The following is a 19,101-nucleotide window of genomic DNA, read 5'->3' on the forward strand; positions in this document are numbered from 1 at the left end:
TATTGTGGATAAAATGTTTTGTCACAATCTAAGGGTTTATTTATATTTGAAAACAAGGATATTTTCCAGTCTTTATAAATTAATATTGAAAAATATAAAAATTAGTGGCAATCAGGTTGTGTTGGTAAACTTTCTACTTATACCATTTCCTTGCAAGAAAATTTCTGAAATATGTAATATTTTTAATTTAAGTAGCCCTAGTTTGTGGCACATTTTGAAAATATGTTTGAATGCTAGGCATATGCATATGCCAGTGATTCCCAAACTTTTGTTACAAATATTTTATTAAAATATTTTAGGTCATGGAATGCTTATATTACTTTAATACAATGAAGCGCTGTGGAATTAGGTATAGATGACAGTATGCGAATCTCATTTCACTACTCACTCGCATCTGAGCTGAGTAAATCTAGTGATTTAGACACCTTCAATCGCAGCCATGCAACAGGTGCCAGACATATGGGCTAGTCAATATCCAAAACGATTAGGAACTGGAATTTTCGCATTTGACAGTGCCTTCAGAGATGATGGTCAGAGACACAGCCCATAGTGTGCTGTCAAGGCCAGACATTAGCTCAGATTACAACCCAGAAAAATGAGAGCTACAGTCAGAGTTGAGGAACTGTTAATGCACACTTCACCAAATGGGCTATGGTAGCTAAAAGTTCCAATGTTTAATGCTTTTAATCAATCTTGAATCTTGTCTGAGCCACAAAACATAGCAAATAGATCATCATAGTGATGAGTACCATTTCCAACTGTACTTTGCCCACAGAGGCTGAGAAGGTGACTGTAACCGAATGAGGTCATTTCCTGTCACACCCAATTGGAACTGTGAAATACAAATATAAATACAAATACAACACCACAACAGGCAAAATGCCCAACGAGGTGGCTGAGAGGTAATTATAGTTCAATAATGGTGTAATAATATCACTCAATGAGTTGCAATGTTAATTGCAATTGCTCTTGGCAATGTTAGTTGCCTGGACCTTTCGTGATTACACCAGCCATTTTCAATGCATTATGCATAGGTGCCAATGCTTCCGATTTTTAGCCTTTATGTAATCTTCTGGCCAGAAACAAGATTCTTCCGCTTTTTAGTATTTTTATAAGAAAATCCCCAAATACAGCTTTGCATAAATGAAAAATCCTGAAAAAAATCCCTGGGTTGTTACCGTAAATTCATGACGTCACTGGATAACTTACTAAGCTTGGGAACTGTGGTCCCAGCCATCTGGGTGGTTGTTTCCTTTTTTTATTGTCTGCCTTTGTAACCCATGTAAAGCCTCATGCAGGTAAAGTCCTGTATAATTGAGTTTAGTTTGATCGATCGGACTGTTGTCATGGACATCAATACCATACGTTTACATGCTCCATTACTCATGTTTGAGGACATTAATCTGTATCTATGTGTGGGCACGTGCTGTATTTTATTATTCATGCTGCATAATGTCATTGCCTAAGCAGAAGCGATATTACCAAAGTTTTAAAAATGAATATTCTAAAACATTTTGTTTCATTTTGAAATCCTGGAAAGGAGAAAAATACACTTTCTGCATGTGCTGCCGAACAGATTTAAGTATTTGTCATGGAGGAAAAATTACAGCAACCACGTGGGAAAGCTTTAAGAAAATTTTCCCCGACAGCAACATAGTGGAAGATTATGAAGTGCCAGAACAAAAACTTCTGCTATCATCCATGAGATGGCTTCCAAAGATTCAACTTCAATTTGGAAGTTCTGAAATGTCAACATTTTTCAGTAGCAAGTGACGGAACAGATGATGTTGATTCGAAGTTATACCCAATTGTTGTTACTTTTTTCGATAAGCCAAGCAAGGAAATGTTGAATTGCTTACTACCTGTGCCTTTCTTGGAAGGGGACTCAACTGGATTGAACATTGGCAATCTCTTGATAAGAAAACTGGAATCCAAAAATATATATTTTTATTGAAAATTGCATTTCTTTCAGTTGTGATAACGCACCTGTTATGGAGGGATGACAAAAATCTGGGTATTACTCTGTTTTAAGAAGTCCCCACAAAAATATCAATGATTTGATGTACTTGCCATCTGCTCAATTTAGCTGCTGAAAAGAGTGCAGCTATTTTATCCTTCAAAATTGATGAGATTATAGTGGACATATATTATTTTCTCCAGAAGAGTTCAAAAAGAAAAGATGAGCTAAAGAATCTACAAGAACTTCATGGCACAGACATGAAAAAAATTCTCAAACATGTTAATACCCACTAGTTATCCATTGGAAAATGTTTAGACAGTGTATTATATTAGTGGGCACCGTTAGTCAATTTTTCAAGGAAGAGGTCATGAAATGGAATGGAGTTGAACCTCTTTCTTTTTACACCATCTCCATGTTCAGAAATTTGGTGTCAAGGATAGCAGCAAGAAAAGTGCAAAAAAGACGTCAACAGTGAAAAGGAAAGCATCTCCAGATGATGATACTTCATTTTCATCTAAAAGGCAAAGGAATGGTAGTGTCGTTTCTCGAGAAGAGATGCTATTTTATTTCTTGTCATCAGACTTGAATAAGGTACTCTGCTTTTTCCTATCATACATTGTTTCAGTATTTAAAATTACTAATGTGAAACTGCAGGCATCTGCATCACATATACATCTATTGCTGTCTATCCTTTTGAATTTATATGAAGAGATTACAATCAAGTATGTGAAACCACCTGTTGTCAAAGTAGCTAGTAATATTCTCGAAGTTCAGTATAATGACAAAGTTAATTAGAAAGATGACCAGGATTTGTTGATTGTTAATTCTACTAGAAAAGGGGTTAATGATCTAAATGACAAAACCAAAACAATATTTTATGACTGCATCTGAAAATATTTCACAGTTGCTTGTGATTACGTGCATCACAAATTTCTTTTTAACTCAGAAGTCCTACATCATTCATCTCTGTTGCCAACATATCTAATTTTGGGAATGCATCCTTTGTGCAAGTTTAAAATATTTTATAGAGAAGTTCTCTGTTCTCTTGTTTGGTGAAACAGAAGACAAAACAATAGATACATTGCAAGAAGAGTTTAGCGAGTTTCAGGTATTCAGACTGCCAACGAATATTTGCATGATGAATCGTTCTGATTCTCAGTGGGCTGAAGTTGGAGAAATCAGAAATGAAACTGGGGAACTGAAATTTGAAAGACTGTTTCAAGTAATGACAGCAATTTTAACTATTCCTCAGAATGTGAACGAATTTTCAGTCAAGTGGAAAAGATTAGAACTTATTTTGATCAACCCTCTCTGACGCGATGTTAGAGAACATGCTAGTTGTTAAGTGCCGGCATAATACTAAATGTTATGAATCTGAGTTTGATAATCAGTTTTTGCAGAAAATGAAGCATTGCACAACAAATTTTGTGTTTCTTGCACTAATAAATTTATTTATTATTTTGCTATAAATGTATTATTCTTTCATCAGTTGCAGCAGGAGTTCAGCCACATTCAGTAAATATAATACGTTATCCAGAAGGGGCCCTACTTTAGCACTTGGAGGAGGTGAATGTCGCTTTCTGTTTCGTAAACGACTTTTTCGAAACCCTAGGGAAATTCCTCAAGATCCTGTTGAAGTTAACTTATTGTTTGCCCAAGCTGTTCATGGTGTTGTTAAGGTGAAAACAATTATATAGATTTTTCTTTCATAAATTTCTTTTGATTCATATATGTGTAATGTTCAGAGTTTGAGATTCATTAATATCAATGAAGTGCATTAGTTTTAATACATATATAATTTTCCTTTCTGTTCTCTAAAAACCTTTCTGTAAATTTTTTTTTCTACTAATGATTTTGAAATTTTCAGTACATAGCATTTTAAAAACAGTTGCAATTCTAAACAATTTTTCATTTCTATCAAAAAAGATTGTACTGTTTGCTTCTAGCCCAATACTTAATTCTATAAATTAGAATAGCATGCAATCTTTATGCAAGCCCAATAATTTGAATATTGGTCCATCCATTATTTAAGGTTTGTTGGCAAATTCTGCTAATAAATAAAAATTTTATGAATATTCAAATGAACTTGAACCAAGAAAAACTCATTAACACATCACAAGCAAGGGACTGATATCTCAGTCCAACCTAGTCTGGCCAGAATTTAAAACTCCTCTTACAGCTACAGAAATTTGCAACGTGTGTAATCCTTTGTCATATTTTGAAAAATAGCAAAAAAGAAATGGTATTCCGATTAGATCTTTTTCCTTTCCTTCTCTTTGTTTAATTTAAATTGGTGGAAATATGTATGGTGTCTCTAATTAATAAAGATATATATGTAGAGTATTTTTGTTTTCTGGGTTTTATCTGCTGATGAGAGAGGGCGAAAAAGCAACACTGAGACGAGAGTGAAGGCTTTGTGTGCGTATGGAATAAACCTGTGTGTGTTTCCCGACAGGGTTGCAATATCATGCCAGTGTTGCACCTAGAAGAAACGATTAAATAATTTTATCGTTACAGCTGAAAATTGCTCATATAAGAAGTGTTAATTTATATTCATGTAGGAGATTAATATTTTTGTTAATGATGAGATAAAAATAAGGAAATATAACACCCTCATTATTAGTAACACAGAGGAACTTTGGTTTGCAGAGCATGATTAATTCTGTAAACAAGCTTGTAATCCAAAACACTCGTTATATCAAAGCAAACTTTCCCATAAGAAATAATATAAACTCAAATATACTTTGTTTCGTCACAATTGCTTCTTTGATACCAGCCATGATTCTTGTCAAAGGTAAAGTGAAGGTTGATCTATACATTATTGCTCTTTACTTATTTTATATTGAATGCTTGAGTATTCTCAAAATGGTGGAAAAAACCAAGGGGCTTCAATTTTTAAAATCCCTGCTTGCATTCACACACAACAAGAATTCTTGCGCTATGAATTCTATAAATTGGCTCATGGAAGGGACTCAAGTTTCAATAGTTTAAGAGACCCTTGAACTATTGAAAAAATATTTAATGTGCATATGCATGCAATATACTTTTTCATTTGGTCTTTCATGAATTGAAATAATAAAGTGAGACCCCAAAAAAAGATTGGGCCCATTCGCCCATTCCCTCCTTAACTCATCAAGACAGCTTTAACTGTAGAGAGAGAAAGGAAATTGTGTGTTGTGATCACATGATGCTCAGAAGACAATAAGAATACCCAAAGCCTCTTATAGACTAGATTCATCTAGGAGGCTTCAGTATACATATTATGAGACATTGATCATTTACAAAGTCAAAATTTGTTCAAAATTTTTGCTTGTCTTGTGAAGCATTCATAACCTGATTTATTCTTAATCAAATGTTTTACTGCATTAAAAAAAAAATTTAAAAACTCTCAACTCACTCATTCAAAAAATAAATATAGAATTTTTTTTTGTTTAGTTTTTTAGTTGGTTAATTTTACATTTATTTAACTTTGTAATCTGAATTTTTTTTCAGGCTGACGAGTTTCCTATAAATGAAAGAGTTGCTCTTCAGTTGGCTGGTCTTCAAGCTCAAGTTTTGCTAGGTGAGCCACAGGATTCGAAAATGGAAAGGTAAATTAAAATTTTGATGTACTCATATACTTGGTACTCCCTGACTTGCAAACATGTTCCATTTAGAATACAATAGAGTCTCGATAATCTGAAATAAACGGGACAGAGGCCACCTTGGATTACTAAAAACTCAGATTATCAAAAAAAAACCAATAGAAATCAACGTTTAGGGGTGGGGAGGGCACATTTTTCACAAGTGCACCATTATTCCCCGATTGTATGGGTTTTTTTTCAGTCAAAAGCTGTATTCAGCCAATCACATGGCTTCTTGGTTTATGATAATTCCCACTACCATAATATTGTATAATCTATTGTGTTTTTATCACAAGGCTTCATTATGTAATTACAACAATATATTCCAATGGATTAATATGCTGTATGCGATACAAACACAGTTTACTTTAATTTGTGTAAGGGAAAATTAAAATTCTGTGGTTAATGGTAGCGAATATTGAAGGTAGTAATACATTTAAAAAAAAAGATTTTTTACACTTCAACGGGCTTCACTAAAAGTATATACTTTTCATTGTAAGTAGTTTTAGGCTTTCATCCATCAACTGAATTGGTGTAGGCGGTAGTTTATCAGACTGCAAAGCTGCTGATCAAGGTTCGAATCCATCTAGTTGAAGTTATCAATTTCTTTTTTCCACTCCTCATCTGAAAATGATTTATATCATTTAATTTTTCTTTGCTCTAGCACAATGCATTACAATATATTTTGCTTATTTTTCTGTTTATTTTTATTTGATTTGTTATCAAAAAATGCATTGATAAATTGGAAAAATTTTTTACTAAAATTTGCAATAATTTTCTATCACATTTTCAGAAATTTGAAGTCGTGATCCACTTTTAGCTGCTTGAATATTTCAGTTTGTGCTCTCAATGTATGAATTTGTTGGTTTAAAAATAAAACTGTTTATATTGCATTGAAAATAGCATGATTGCACACTTGAAATGTCTCGCAGATATGTGGTGGAAATATCTACCTTGTTTGCATTGTTGTTTGGCAATATAGAGCTATGTAAATTATTTAGAAGCTGAAGCAATGAGTGAAATTTTTTTTACAATTATGGAATAGCTGTGCACTTGCGAAATATGTATTCATTCTTACTCTACTGACTCTCACCCATTTTGTTCCCAATTCAATGGCTTAGTTCAGTGGTTCTCAAACTTTTTCCATCCGTGGCTCCCTAGAAAGGAATCATTTCAAAGAACTGAACAGGTACAAATTATTACACCAGGGGTCTTCAATGCATGGCCATGGGATACACTTGGCCTGCCGAGCACTTTGATAATATATGTGTAGTATAGCTTAGTGACCCATGGGCCTGGCTGAAACTCAAAATGTGGCCCAGAGTATGTCAGCTGTTGAAGACCCTGCACTACACCAACTCATTGCGATGCCCCTAGGGGCCGCAATGCACAATTTGACAACTACAGGCTTAGTTCATTAAGATTAGATTTGTCAAGACCTGTTTAGAAGAGAGATTTACAGGGACCCGATATGAATGTTATCATTTTTTTACATCGTAAATTCATTATAAAAGGGTCTGTAAAAAAATGATCTGGGTGGTCCACTGAAGATCCCAGCCTAGGGATCAGTACCCCTTAAAAACTGAAGTTACTCATATTCGTTGGAAGAATCAAGCAAAAGAAATACATAAAGCTCTTTGAGAAGGAATTTCAGAAAATTCCAGCAGCTCAAACTTTTGAAACTCGAATTATCAAGAGACTATTGCAATACAACTTGATCACCAGTGGAAAGTGAAAACTTCAAGTGCTGTATTTTATTGGGATGCAATATGAGGCAGAGGAATCAGAATCTAGGGGCTGGGCCATTTCAGCTTCCCCCCCCCCCCCGTAATAAATTTTGTAGGAGGGGCTGAGCCTCCCAAATAATTTCTGACAAAAACAATGCAATGCATCTTCCCTCTCCTGTGTATATGCTTGAGTCCCATATATATGAAAGGACCAGCAACTTTCATCTCCCTCAATGTTTTTTTCATCTTGGCACCTCTGATCTGAGGCATCCAACCAATAAGCATTTTGCACTGTTATTCTCAGATGTTATGACACTTTAAAGTCATGGGTCTATTATATCTGCATTATGAACATGTGTCTGTGTGTATTACAAGTATCAATCCTTGTGCTGTAGTTCTAAATTGCAATTTAGAACTAAATTTTTAATTTTCAGGTATGCAGATGTTGGGAATTTCTTATGTTCTAGAATCAGGAAAACAAGGCGCGACTGTGATTGGATATCAGATCTGTCCGAAGCTCACAAGGTCTGAATAACTTAAATTATCTGACAGAAAATAGCCAAAAAAATTTTTTTTTCAAAATAATTTATGTTGCAAAAAATATTGTTAATGCCATTGAATTGTAATTTAATGCTAAATAAATCAAATCTTTTTACTTAATTTTAAGCATATCTCTATGTTTATAAATGTTTGTTTATTTCTCCTCAATAAAAATAAAACCAAATATGCTTTATTAATTCCATATCTTACCATATAAGGGGAAGATATCTTGTACTAGAGTAGCTCAAAAAAATACTTAAGAGTGCTTGCTTGCTTCTTTTTCCTTTCATTACTGGGAAAATCATATTTGGGGCCAGAAATCGGGGTTCTCCTCAAGCCCGCATCTGGTAAGGGCGGCCCTGGTTTGTATATTATTAAAAGGAATAAAATGTTTTTTGCCAGTGTGTATCTTTAGGTATTTGCAGAAAATACCATGAAATTAGCTTTGTTTGATTTCCTATTTGGCTTTGATTTTTTTTCCTATTGTAGATTTATGGAAATGGAAAATCTGAATTGGTGGCCAAAGTATGGTACCTGTCTGTTGTTATGCAGTACCCTCTATATGGGACAACTCTTTTTCCTGTTACATACAAAGGCTATCTGTCATACGGTATATTTATTTTTTCTCTTTCAGTTTTGAAGGTTCAAATCTCTGGTATACCTCATATTTGTATGCTGTCTATGCCCAAAATATTAGAAACACACTTTGAGTCTTTTAGGGATGTGCAGTGACATAATAAGTAGGGGCACATCACTAACATTCTTGGCATCTTAAGAACTGATTATCACTATAGTTGGTCTGAACCAAGTAAGGACAAAAATGTAAGGAATTTGTGTGACACAAAATCATAGTATATGATAGACAAAAAAGAGTGGTCCCGGAATTTCTGAAACTGATGATATTTTCTAGGTTTCTCTTCAGCTAAGGTATTTTAAGGAATTTAGTTTATGAAAGTTAAATCCAAAAAGTTAAAAGCAATTTGTAAAACAATTAAGGATAATGCTTATGAACAAAAGAGGTCTATGTTGCCTATACATTAATTTTTGTTTCAAAAATACAATTAAAAAAAAATCTATGATGAAAATGATAAAACATTAAAAAATCAACTAATTAATTAGCATTTCAACTATTTAGAATTGGTTCTGAATATTAGAAAGCGTTTTCTAACAAATATTTGTTTGCAAATACAAGAAAATAGTGATCGCACAAGAATTAAATTTCATCTTAGAAAGGTACATGTGATGTGCGATCCATTGCTTACATTGAGCAATTTTTATTTATTTTATTTTTTTTGTAACTGTGACACTGCCAAGAAGTATGATATTTATTAATTTTGGGTTGCTCTGTTTAGGTATTAAGGATGCCAATGTTTGTTAAAAGTATTTTTTTTCAATATTGTTTGTTTTTTTATTTTTATCTATTCAATTTTAATTTTACTTTATTTTTCAACTGTCATTCGGAGATTCACCTTTCGTAACCTTAGAGCTTGTATTTTAATTTATTATTGTTACTACTTTGGTATATTGTTTGACTTTTTCAGGTCACAAATTGCTTCTTGGTGTCAGTGCAGAAGGCATCCTAATGGTTAATCCTTTAGACAAAGGAATCCTCAATGCATACAGGTATTGTGATGTTGAATCTGTGATGGTTGACCCAAGTGATGATTTGGTAACAATTAATCTGCTGAAAACATTGCCAGATACTCACAAGTGCTTTATATTTGAGACATCTCAAAAACAAGAAGTTGCTAACCTTATAGCCAGTTATTCTCCAACGCATGCCAATTGGTTGAGACCAACATATGAGTTGGGATGGAGGGTTAGTATATTCTAAAATTAGTGTAATTAACACACATTTTTTAAGCATTTATGCAAAATTGCATAGCACAATGTTTTGTTTAATCAATACATGAAATTACATTGATCTTTTACTGTAATAAATAATTTTAATAAATGTAATTATTTAATGGGTTATTAACTTATTTTTGAACAGGTTAAACTAACTTTTGAAGATAGGCAAAAACTGTACCACGATGTTGTGAATTGCCGAAGAGCTTTAGTGGATTCCGGACTAATGAGGAAACCACAAGAAGAAAATGTTGGTCTTTTTCGGAGCACATTACGAAAGTATGTTAGACATTTTAACCTTTTTTATGCAAGTTTTTGAAAAGAGTTTTGGTGCTCTTGACCTTTATAAAAATCATTGCACTGCTAAAAATAACAATCTGTGATGTTAAAAAAAGAATAACATTTAATAAATATAAATTTTTGTAACTATTTTTACATTTGATAACATGATGCTATTTTTTTTAATGTAGATGGAATAGGAATAAAATGGAAAAACTCAGGCAAGAATTTGGTGATATTGAGGAAAGTTATAAATCATTCCGTCACAGCCACTGGGCTTTCAGTAAAGTGGCTTTACCTCACAGTCTGAGTAATATCAGTGATCCTGAAGATGAGGAGACGGTGCTTCATGTGTTTCAGTCAATATTGGCTTATTCTGGTCTCTTAGAACAAGGCATGTGCTTATTCTGAAGTAATTAGGTGCAAATAATGCTTGCATTATTGCATCTGTAATCTTGCATTATTTACACCAATTAATCTACAATGGTTATGTGGAACCACTTTATACTATTACTCTCTTATATGTCACTTTGCTTATACCATCAGCATTTTACGGTTCTGTCCAGAGAATGAAGTAATTAGAAACTTATTTGGTCAAAACACATAAAGGCTCAACATAGTTGCCAGAACAGTAGGCCCAGGGCTCCCACTTGTCTTACTTTTTGGTAAAATGTCCTACTTTAAAGTTTTGTCTTACTTTTCCTTCTTTTTTACCAAATCCTGTCAATAAAATTTGTGTTGATTTTAATTGAAGAAGGGATGATCAATATATTGCCAAATAATACAAATGTAGTAGATTGCAATTAATGATTCCGCCAAAGCAGAAATTGCATCATTTTTCAGGTTATTTGTGGGGTGTATGCAAACCATTTGGTTTATTAATTTTTCTTTTTGCTTACTTTGAGAGTTCAACAAGTTGTAGTCATTAAAAACTTCTGTCTGGATGGAAAAAATAATTTTGTATTAACCCTTTCATGGTCGTGGACAGTAACTAACATTCATCATTCAAAATTATGGTGCATATTTGGTGTATAGGTGAAACAACAGTTTGCTTAATGAAGCAGTTGGATACACAGGCCTATTCTAGGTTTAGTGATTCTGATGCTTCCCAATAGCAATTGTCTTCTGTATTTTTAGAGGATGCAGAGGCATTGAAGAGAGTTGACAGACTGGACTGTGGAAGACTCAAAAAAGGAATGTAATATACTGTGTATTGTGAGAGAGACAGAAAAGAATTATCTGTGGTTGCTAGTACACTGTTTTGGCATGGTGATAAGATGCTTGTCTACCACCGTGAAGGTTGCTGTCATGGTCCCGGGTTCGAATCTAAGGGAGGATATAGTAAAGGTATTTTCCCTAACTTGAGGCGACCACCGATAGACAGCGCCTTCATTTCCAACCCATCTTATTAATGGCAGTAAATTGCAATATAGCGATATGGCCAGAGTTGGTATTTGGTGAAGTAGTATACTGTTTTGACCAAAAATTGTTTTTCTTACCAAGTCATTTCTGCCATTTGCTTTGTCTTGAGTCAATCTTATAGGATACTGAAGAAGTGATATGAAAAAAAAAATTAAATAAAAAAAAAAATTTTTTTGAAGGATTTTTTTTATGCTAAGATTATGTTGTCTGGGGGTATCACATCCTATTTTTTCTAATGTTTTAAGTGGGAACCCTGAGTAGGTTACTTGACGCTCTTCCAAAACATTATGAGAGGAGCTACTGAACTAACTGCACATGCACCTTTTTAAGCATTTCTCAGAGGAATTTGTAAAAAATAGGTGCATGTTTGAATGTTCTCATTTTTGTGTTGTGCACCTAACATGAAGTTTGTTTCTGAAAAATAGAAATTCTTATAGCCCTGATTGCTCTCTATGGAGAGAGATATTTTTTTTTTAAATAGATCAACTTACATTCAAACCTCAAAGTTAAAAACCAACTTCAGCAGTCCACCATTGTGCCTCATGGGAGCATCCCTCTCCCAATAATTCATGAACATGAATTCATCACACCTGCCCCCTGCTCTTGAATCAAATATGTGGGATGTCTAGCAATCCTAGCCCCCCCCCCCCCTAAGTTTTCTCCTTTTTGACCCTCTAGGGCTTTTACTGATTTCTGGAATCATCTTGAGATTGAAGGTCTTCATTTCATAGATGGTTTACTTGAGAGAAAATTAAAAGAAGGAAAAGAATTTTTTCATCATTTTGAGATCACTATTTTTTTACTGATTTATTTTTTCACTTCCATCAATTAGTCTGTTGTCTTTTATTGTAACGTTTTGCAGGCCTCCAAGGGTGACATTATAAAGTGGTTCTGCTGTATATTCAAGAATGTATTTAGAGAATGTTGTTTATTTTTATTTTATGTTTTAAAATTAGTTGCTGTTACTGTGTTATCACTATGGAACTACTGTCATGGCCCCCACATCCTGAAGCAGGACTCCTAGGCTAGGATCTTTTACGGGGCCCCCGACCAGACTTCACGGGGCCCCTTGATGATGAATTTATAGCGTGAAAAACAAAAAAAAAAGATTAAAATCACCCCGGGCCCCAGGGCTGGAGCCTTGTCAGCCCACCCCTTGTGGGGGCCATGACTACTGTATTTATGAATTTTCAGGTATTAAGTTTCCCCCCCAAAGAAACACAATATATCAAGAACGGCTGTTTTAAATTCTCTGAAAAACTTTCTTGAAACACCCAACTCTTAAAAATATCGAAGCTACTATATGTTTTCACATAAAAATTGTTTGGAAACTGTTGATATAATAAATGTTTGGCTGCAGCTTCAGAGTTCTTGAAAACACTTGCATGTTTTTAGTATTTTTGTGCTCATAAATAGATAAATTTGAAGATAGCATGTTACCTTGGAAAGTAAACATAAGACCTGGATCAGATGCATAAACAAGATGATACACAGGGTGTCCCCTCTTATCATTTTCCCAGCTAAATCCTGAACCATTAGTTTTAGAGGCAACTTCTAATTATTACAAAAAATGTTTTTATGCATCTTCTTGTGAAAAAAAAATGATTTCTTTAAAAGTTAGAAAATTCAAATTTTATAGAACCACTGGCTCCTCTAAGTCAATATTTATAAACTTTTTTTGTCCAGGAACCACATATATACTCACAAAAAAAAAAAAATATATATATATATTTAGTGGTCCCCTTTTTTTTATGCCTTTACTAGGGCTATCTGCATCCAGGAGCATAACACATTCTCTTAATAAACTTTCGCATAACTTTCTTCTCAATAAATTGAAAATTTATTGAGAAGAAAGTTTATAGTGAAAATTTATAGGCTTCAGGTTGAGAACACTCCTCTCAGTTATATTTAGTAAAATGAAATCTCCATGCATGGACATGTGAAGAAAAATATTCCATTCTTTTATGACCAAAACTGAATATTTACAATATTATTAATTTAAAGCTAATTTATAGCTTCTAATTCAAGCTTAATTTATTGCTAATTAAAGTTGGTGCACTTTTTTAGCGGTTGGTGGACATGTGAAGAAAAAAATTCCATTCTTTTATGACCAAAACTGAATATTTACACTATTATTAATTTAAAGCTAATTTATAGCTTCTAATTCAAGCTTAATTTATTGCTAATTAAAGTTGGTGCACTTTTTTGCTGAAAAATGTGGGTCATATGTAAAGTTATTTCAGAGATGAATAATTTTTTCAATTTTATTTATTCATGAAGAGTATCCTAATAACTCGTAATTTTATATAAGTTAATAAAATCAAAAGAGAATCATTCATTTCATTCAAATTTTAATACAGCCTCGTGCAACTTGGGAGGAATGAGACATTTTTAGATGAGAAATATCTCTGTCTATATATAGAAATCATGAAATTATAAATGTTGTTGCTCAATCAGTTCTACGAGTAAAACAATAGTTCTTTGCTTCAGATGTCAGTGGATATGGTTTTTTTCCCTATCATTTGTGGGAAAGGTGAAGTGAAAAATGAAACAAATGTGTGTGTTTGTGAAAACACTGACTTTTTTGACTGACAAAAGCGCTTTTGCGGCTCACTTATTTAGTAAAAAAGAAGTATAGGGCCTACACAGTAATATAAAATATACTACTTTATAAAGAAAAACAAAAAAAATGAATGTATGAAGCAAAGGCTTAAATAAAAATAGGTGTTTCTGATGGATGACAGACTTAGTAGCACTAAAACTTGACACTTGCCTTATTGAGAACATTTTGGATAATAAATTCCCATGAATTGTGAAATACATTTGAGAAAAGTGTACAAAGTGAAAATCCTCAAGTTAAAAAAGGTAAAAAAAAATACACAAAAAAAAGTGAATTTTCAATGAAGAACCTACACATGTTTATGAGAATAAATGTTGGAAGACATGTTAATAAAGCCTGTCTATAAAAATAAACATGTCTAGGTTCTTTATTGAAACAGAGAGGGAGGGTACACCAAATTTCTTTCAGAGAAATTTTCAGTTGGTTACATAGTAGTAGATGTTCAAGTAGTTTTGAATATGGATCTAAAAATTATTATTTCTTTATTCATGCTTGCAGAGGATGCTGAATGGCTTGCTGAAAGAGATCATTTACAGCTTGCTCAATCAATTCTAGAAAGATGTATGAAGAAAGATATACTCATGAATGAACTTTTTCTGCAGCTCATCAAACAAACAACTGATCATCCTGGTTGGTTTCATCATTTTAAATTTGAACTTATATTTATTTTTGTGTGTTGTAGAAGCATGCAATGTATGTGTTCCTTCCAAGCTGCATGCATGCATATTATTAAAAGTACTTTAGGGCACACAGAATTTTTTCAGTTCAGGGACTTTATATACACCACTGGACATAGAAGTGACTCATATATCGCACCTGGACATATTGAGCATTTTAGATTATAGACGTGCTCATATTCTAAAATGTTCATATATCAACGTCCTCATAAGAAATAATGGAAACTCAAATAATTCATTCCACAACTGTCTCCCTCATGCCAGCTAAATTTTTTTTTTTTTTAAACTGTTTGATTTATTTAATATATACGGCTAGACTATTTTTAGAATGATATTAGCAATTTCTGGGGGCTTCACATTGAACTTCCTGCTTGTATTTAAAAAAAAAAGGGTGCGACAGTCTTTCATGGGCTTGTGTTGCGAATGTCACTCCACTAAGTCAGTGGTGTCTTAACCAATGAGCCAACAGGGCCTGGGAAGGGACCCAAGTCAATCAAAGATCTCTCCCACTTAAACTATTGAAAATTTTAATTTTTTTTAAATTGGATCATTCATTAAAATAATAAAAGGAACCCTTAAAAATGCTTGGTCTCTGAACTTGTTAAGACAATTTTGCCTGCAGAGAAAAGAACCACCAGCTTAGTTATGACCATGTAATACTCAACAGACAATGTGAATATGTAAAGCCTTGTAAAAGCCTCCGATGAGGATTAGTCTAGATCCTCATCAAAGAGGTTTTGGCATACATACTACTGGTATTGCAAGATATCGCTAGTTCAATTAATGTTTGGTTTCAAATTTTTGCTCATTTTGCAAATACTCTAAAACCAGTTATTCATAATTTCAGTTTTACTGTAATGCACTATGCAGAAAACTCTATTATTTAGGACATTTTTTTTTAAATTAAAAAACCTTGAAATATAGATGTATGAGTCCTGGTGTACAAAACATTGCTATTTCTTCATTATTATCACAAAAATTAGAAACTTTGCCTGGTTTTAATTTATACAAAAATTGCCACATTTTCAAGACAAATAAATTCAATTGGTCGAATGGTCTACGCGTTTCGGCTCTTCAATGGAGAGCCGTCATCAGGACCTCGTGGTCAGAATTCACACGAATGAGTCGTGGAGGGGTGATGTTTACGTCTGGTCGTCCGAAGAGTTCACCTTTGTGTTTGCTGCATCCGAGTGGTCTTTGGATGCGAATTGGGGAGCCATCTGTTGCAAAGTGTTGAAAGTTTTTTCACGACTGAGGTTAATAAAGCCTGTCCAAGCTGACGAAATGGGTGGCGTGTTTCTTTCATCATTAACGAGGAAATTCTGGCATGTTCTGATGAAGTATCCCTCGAGAAAATTCAATTCAGAATTGTGTGTTGCTTTTTTAAAAACAAACGCTGTTTGTTTTTAAAACTGTTTGTTTTTAAAAAAGCAACACACACTTCTGAATTGAATTTTCTCGAGGGATACTTCATCAGAACATGTCAGAATTTCCTCGTTAATGATGGAAGAAACACGCCACCCATTTCGTCAGCTTGGACAGGCTTTATTAACCTCAGTCGTGAAAAAACTTTCAACACTTTGCAACAGATGGCTCCCCAATTCGCATCCAAAGACCACTCGGACGCAGCAAATACAAAGGCGAACTCTTTGGACGACCAGACGTAAACATCACCCCTCCACGACTCATTCGTGTGAATTCTGACCACGAGGTCCTGATGACGGCTCTCCATTGAAGAGCCGAAACGCGTCGACCAATTGAATTTATTTGTCTTGAAAACGTGGCAATTTTTGTATAAATTTCTTCATTAAATCAATATTTTTTTCAAATACTTTAGGATAAGATTGTGAGATAGATGCAACAGCACAATAATATATATTTTTTAAAACTTACTGTACTCTTAATAGCAGCAATATTGCCCTCTTGTAAGGGATAAATTAATTTAAAATTGCATGTGAACTTTCACAGCTGTTGTCATTCTGACTACTATGCAATTCTTTTGGGTTTTTAAGCAGAGAACTCAGTCTTCATATTGAATATGAAGCAATGAGTCCACTATATGTGTCTTTATTTTCGAAAACTACTGAAAAAGTTTATAAACTGTATGGGCTACATACAGTGATACCTCAGGTAACAAAGATAGTTCGTTCCAAAATCACATTCATTTGCTGGAACATAATTTTCCACAGGTTTCTATGGAAAATTTTTAATTTATTTTAGATGCCGGCCAAAATTGAAAGATATTTTCATAATTTTTGTCAATCCACTGTCATTTTTTACACACAGGGCTGATTAGATGAGGATTTAAATTTTATTCCGAAATTTTTTTTTCTCATATTGCAATGCATCTATGTGCTCCTGGTCGCTATTTTTCTCCCATATTTGCAGAAAGGAAAAGAAACAGATATTCAACTTTAACAAATTCTATTCAAAGTTACTGTATAATTAAATTTCTAACATTAATAATTTTTGATTTAAAAATATCACAATTAGCAATTACAATTTTTTATTATAACTATAATTTCTAAATTTCAACAAATACCACAGTTTGTAAGGATTACCCTCCACAATGACCAATTACAAGAACGGTCAACCAGTTAGCAAGATGGGATTCCATGATTGTTAAGTTGTCACTTTCCCGGACAATCACTAGCAGAAAAATCAAATAGCCCACATAAGAGTCCATGGTATTCTGCCATCTCTCTCCCAGATGTGTGATGTGATACAAGACTCGGTGGAGAGCATCACTAAATATTAGAACCATCAGCTTTTTAGAGTAGCAGGAGTGGTCTTTCATAAGAGGGTGGGAATCATTTCACACTGGTGTCATACTATAAGGGATTCCAAATTTGAAGGCTTTGCCACAGTATCTTAATGCATATCTGCACACAAATGCTTGATGGTTCAAGACTCTCCTTAATTGCACTATTATCAGTCTAGAATATCCTAAACTTAAACTGTCAATATCTGCTAACTTAAAAATATGGTCCTGCTGTAACTTTAGAATATGCCAAAGGAACTATTTTTAGAAACAGCTTCATTAAATGGAAGTGAGTGCATGAAGGCAGAGTGTAAAAGACAGCTTTCAAACAAGGCATTGCATATATAAAGTTTATCATGGCTCATTCCAATTACTGGGCTTGTTTGCTGTTGCAGTGATTGCAGTTTGGTGTATGAGTGAGAAAATGAGACTCTCAACCCTCAGGTATGGGTCTATACACATCCCTGCTTAAACTGTGGGTACTGTTTGAAAAAAATCTTGCTAACTGGCTTTATAATATTTAAAAGTGTCGCTCATGAGAATACTTGTTCACATTGTCATTTTTGTCTTTAGAAGATAGAGGGCAGCATCTGAACATATACATGCACAAAACTTTCATGAACACACAGTTAGGTTCCACAATAATTCTGATGCAGCCACATCTCTGAGAGTAAAATGGAAGTAAATTACCTTTGTGGTGATAGACTATAGGGCTGTGTAGGTTTGTAAAGTTAAGTCTGATTAAAACTCTCTGATTAATGGGAATAACTGGCACAGCACAAAAATAATTTCAACAACATATATATTTTTATAAAATATCAAAAACACATTTGGAATTTGCATAAATAACAGCAGTGTTGAAACTATTAAATTATTTATAAATTTAAGACAAAATATCTGGTAACACTTTTAATAACAAAACATCATGGAATAATTTGGCCATTATGTTTTACAACCTTGGTGACCAACCAACCACCAGGAGGCAGAAAGAGTCTACTACTACTTTACCACACACCAACTTGGTCATATATCACCTTATGAGAATTTCCAACCAGAGGAATTGGGTGGGAAATGAAGGCTTCATCTCTATTGTTGGTCGCCCTAGGCTCGGTAGGTTAAGCACTTGTTTCTGATGTTCTTGCCCGGATTTGCACCTGTGCACTTTTTTTGATAGTAATCTTCACAGTGGAAGATGAGCATCTTACCGCCACTTGGGCGCTAGCAGAAAAAAATAATAATTTTAAAGTGTATGAACGTAATTCTTAAATATAACATAGAAAAAACTATATACAATACACTCTCAATAATCTGGCCCATCCAGTAATTCAATGTTTTAGGCAGATTTTCTTCAAACATAGAAGAGGAAAACGTGTGACTGCATGTCTCTGCACAGAAGTTTATATTGTTTAAATTAGCTTTTTCAATCATCTTCCAGTAATCCGGTACACCTCGGTCTGATATGTGCTGTATTAGTGAGAGAGTACTGTATATCACAAAAAAATATTGAGTCTACAGAAAATTTTCTCCAACCATCCATCCCGTCATGTTACAATGTGTTCTACAAAAAGGTTGGTGTTGTAACCTCTCTTTGGGGGCAATTTTCCATAGTAGCAATCTGTTCTACATCATCTTGTTACTATTTCT

General features: G+C 33.7%; 1 protein-coding gene and 1 pseudogene across 2 annotated transcripts in view; both read left to right on the forward strand.

Moving 5' to 3' along the window:
* Myo81F (unconventional myosin 81F) overlaps positions 1-19,101 on the forward strand; it is a 215,594-nt gene that overhangs the window by 154,329 nt on the left and 42,164 nt on the right. For both annotated transcript variants that reach the window (XM_089246115.1, XM_089246116.1), the window contains 8 exons: positions 3,450-3,639; positions 5,453-5,550; positions 7,745-7,835; positions 8,340-8,460; positions 9,392-9,669; positions 9,844-9,977; positions 10,169-10,371; positions 14,518-14,649. In XM_089246115.1, the coding sequence (XP_089102241.1) occupies positions 3,450-3,639; positions 5,453-5,550; positions 7,745-7,835; positions 8,340-8,460; positions 9,392-9,669; positions 9,844-9,977; positions 10,169-10,371; positions 14,518-14,649 (1,247 nt within the window). The remainder of the gene's footprint in view (positions 1-3,449; positions 3,640-5,452; positions 5,551-7,744; positions 7,836-8,339; positions 8,461-9,391; positions 9,670-9,843; positions 9,978-10,168; positions 10,372-14,517; positions 14,650-19,101) is intronic.
* LOC149072618 (uncharacterized) lies at positions 440-3,286 on the forward strand (annotated as a pseudogene).

The sequence above is a fragment of the Pholcus phalangioides genome, unplaced genomic scaffold (genome assembly GCF_987345545.1).
Source record: "Pholcus phalangioides strain wild (caught in Gottingen) unplaced genomic scaffold, Ppha-v1.0 ptg000017l_1, whole genome shotgun sequence".
NCBI lineage: Eukaryota > Metazoa > Arthropoda > Arachnida > Araneae > Pholcidae > Pholcus > Pholcus phalangioides.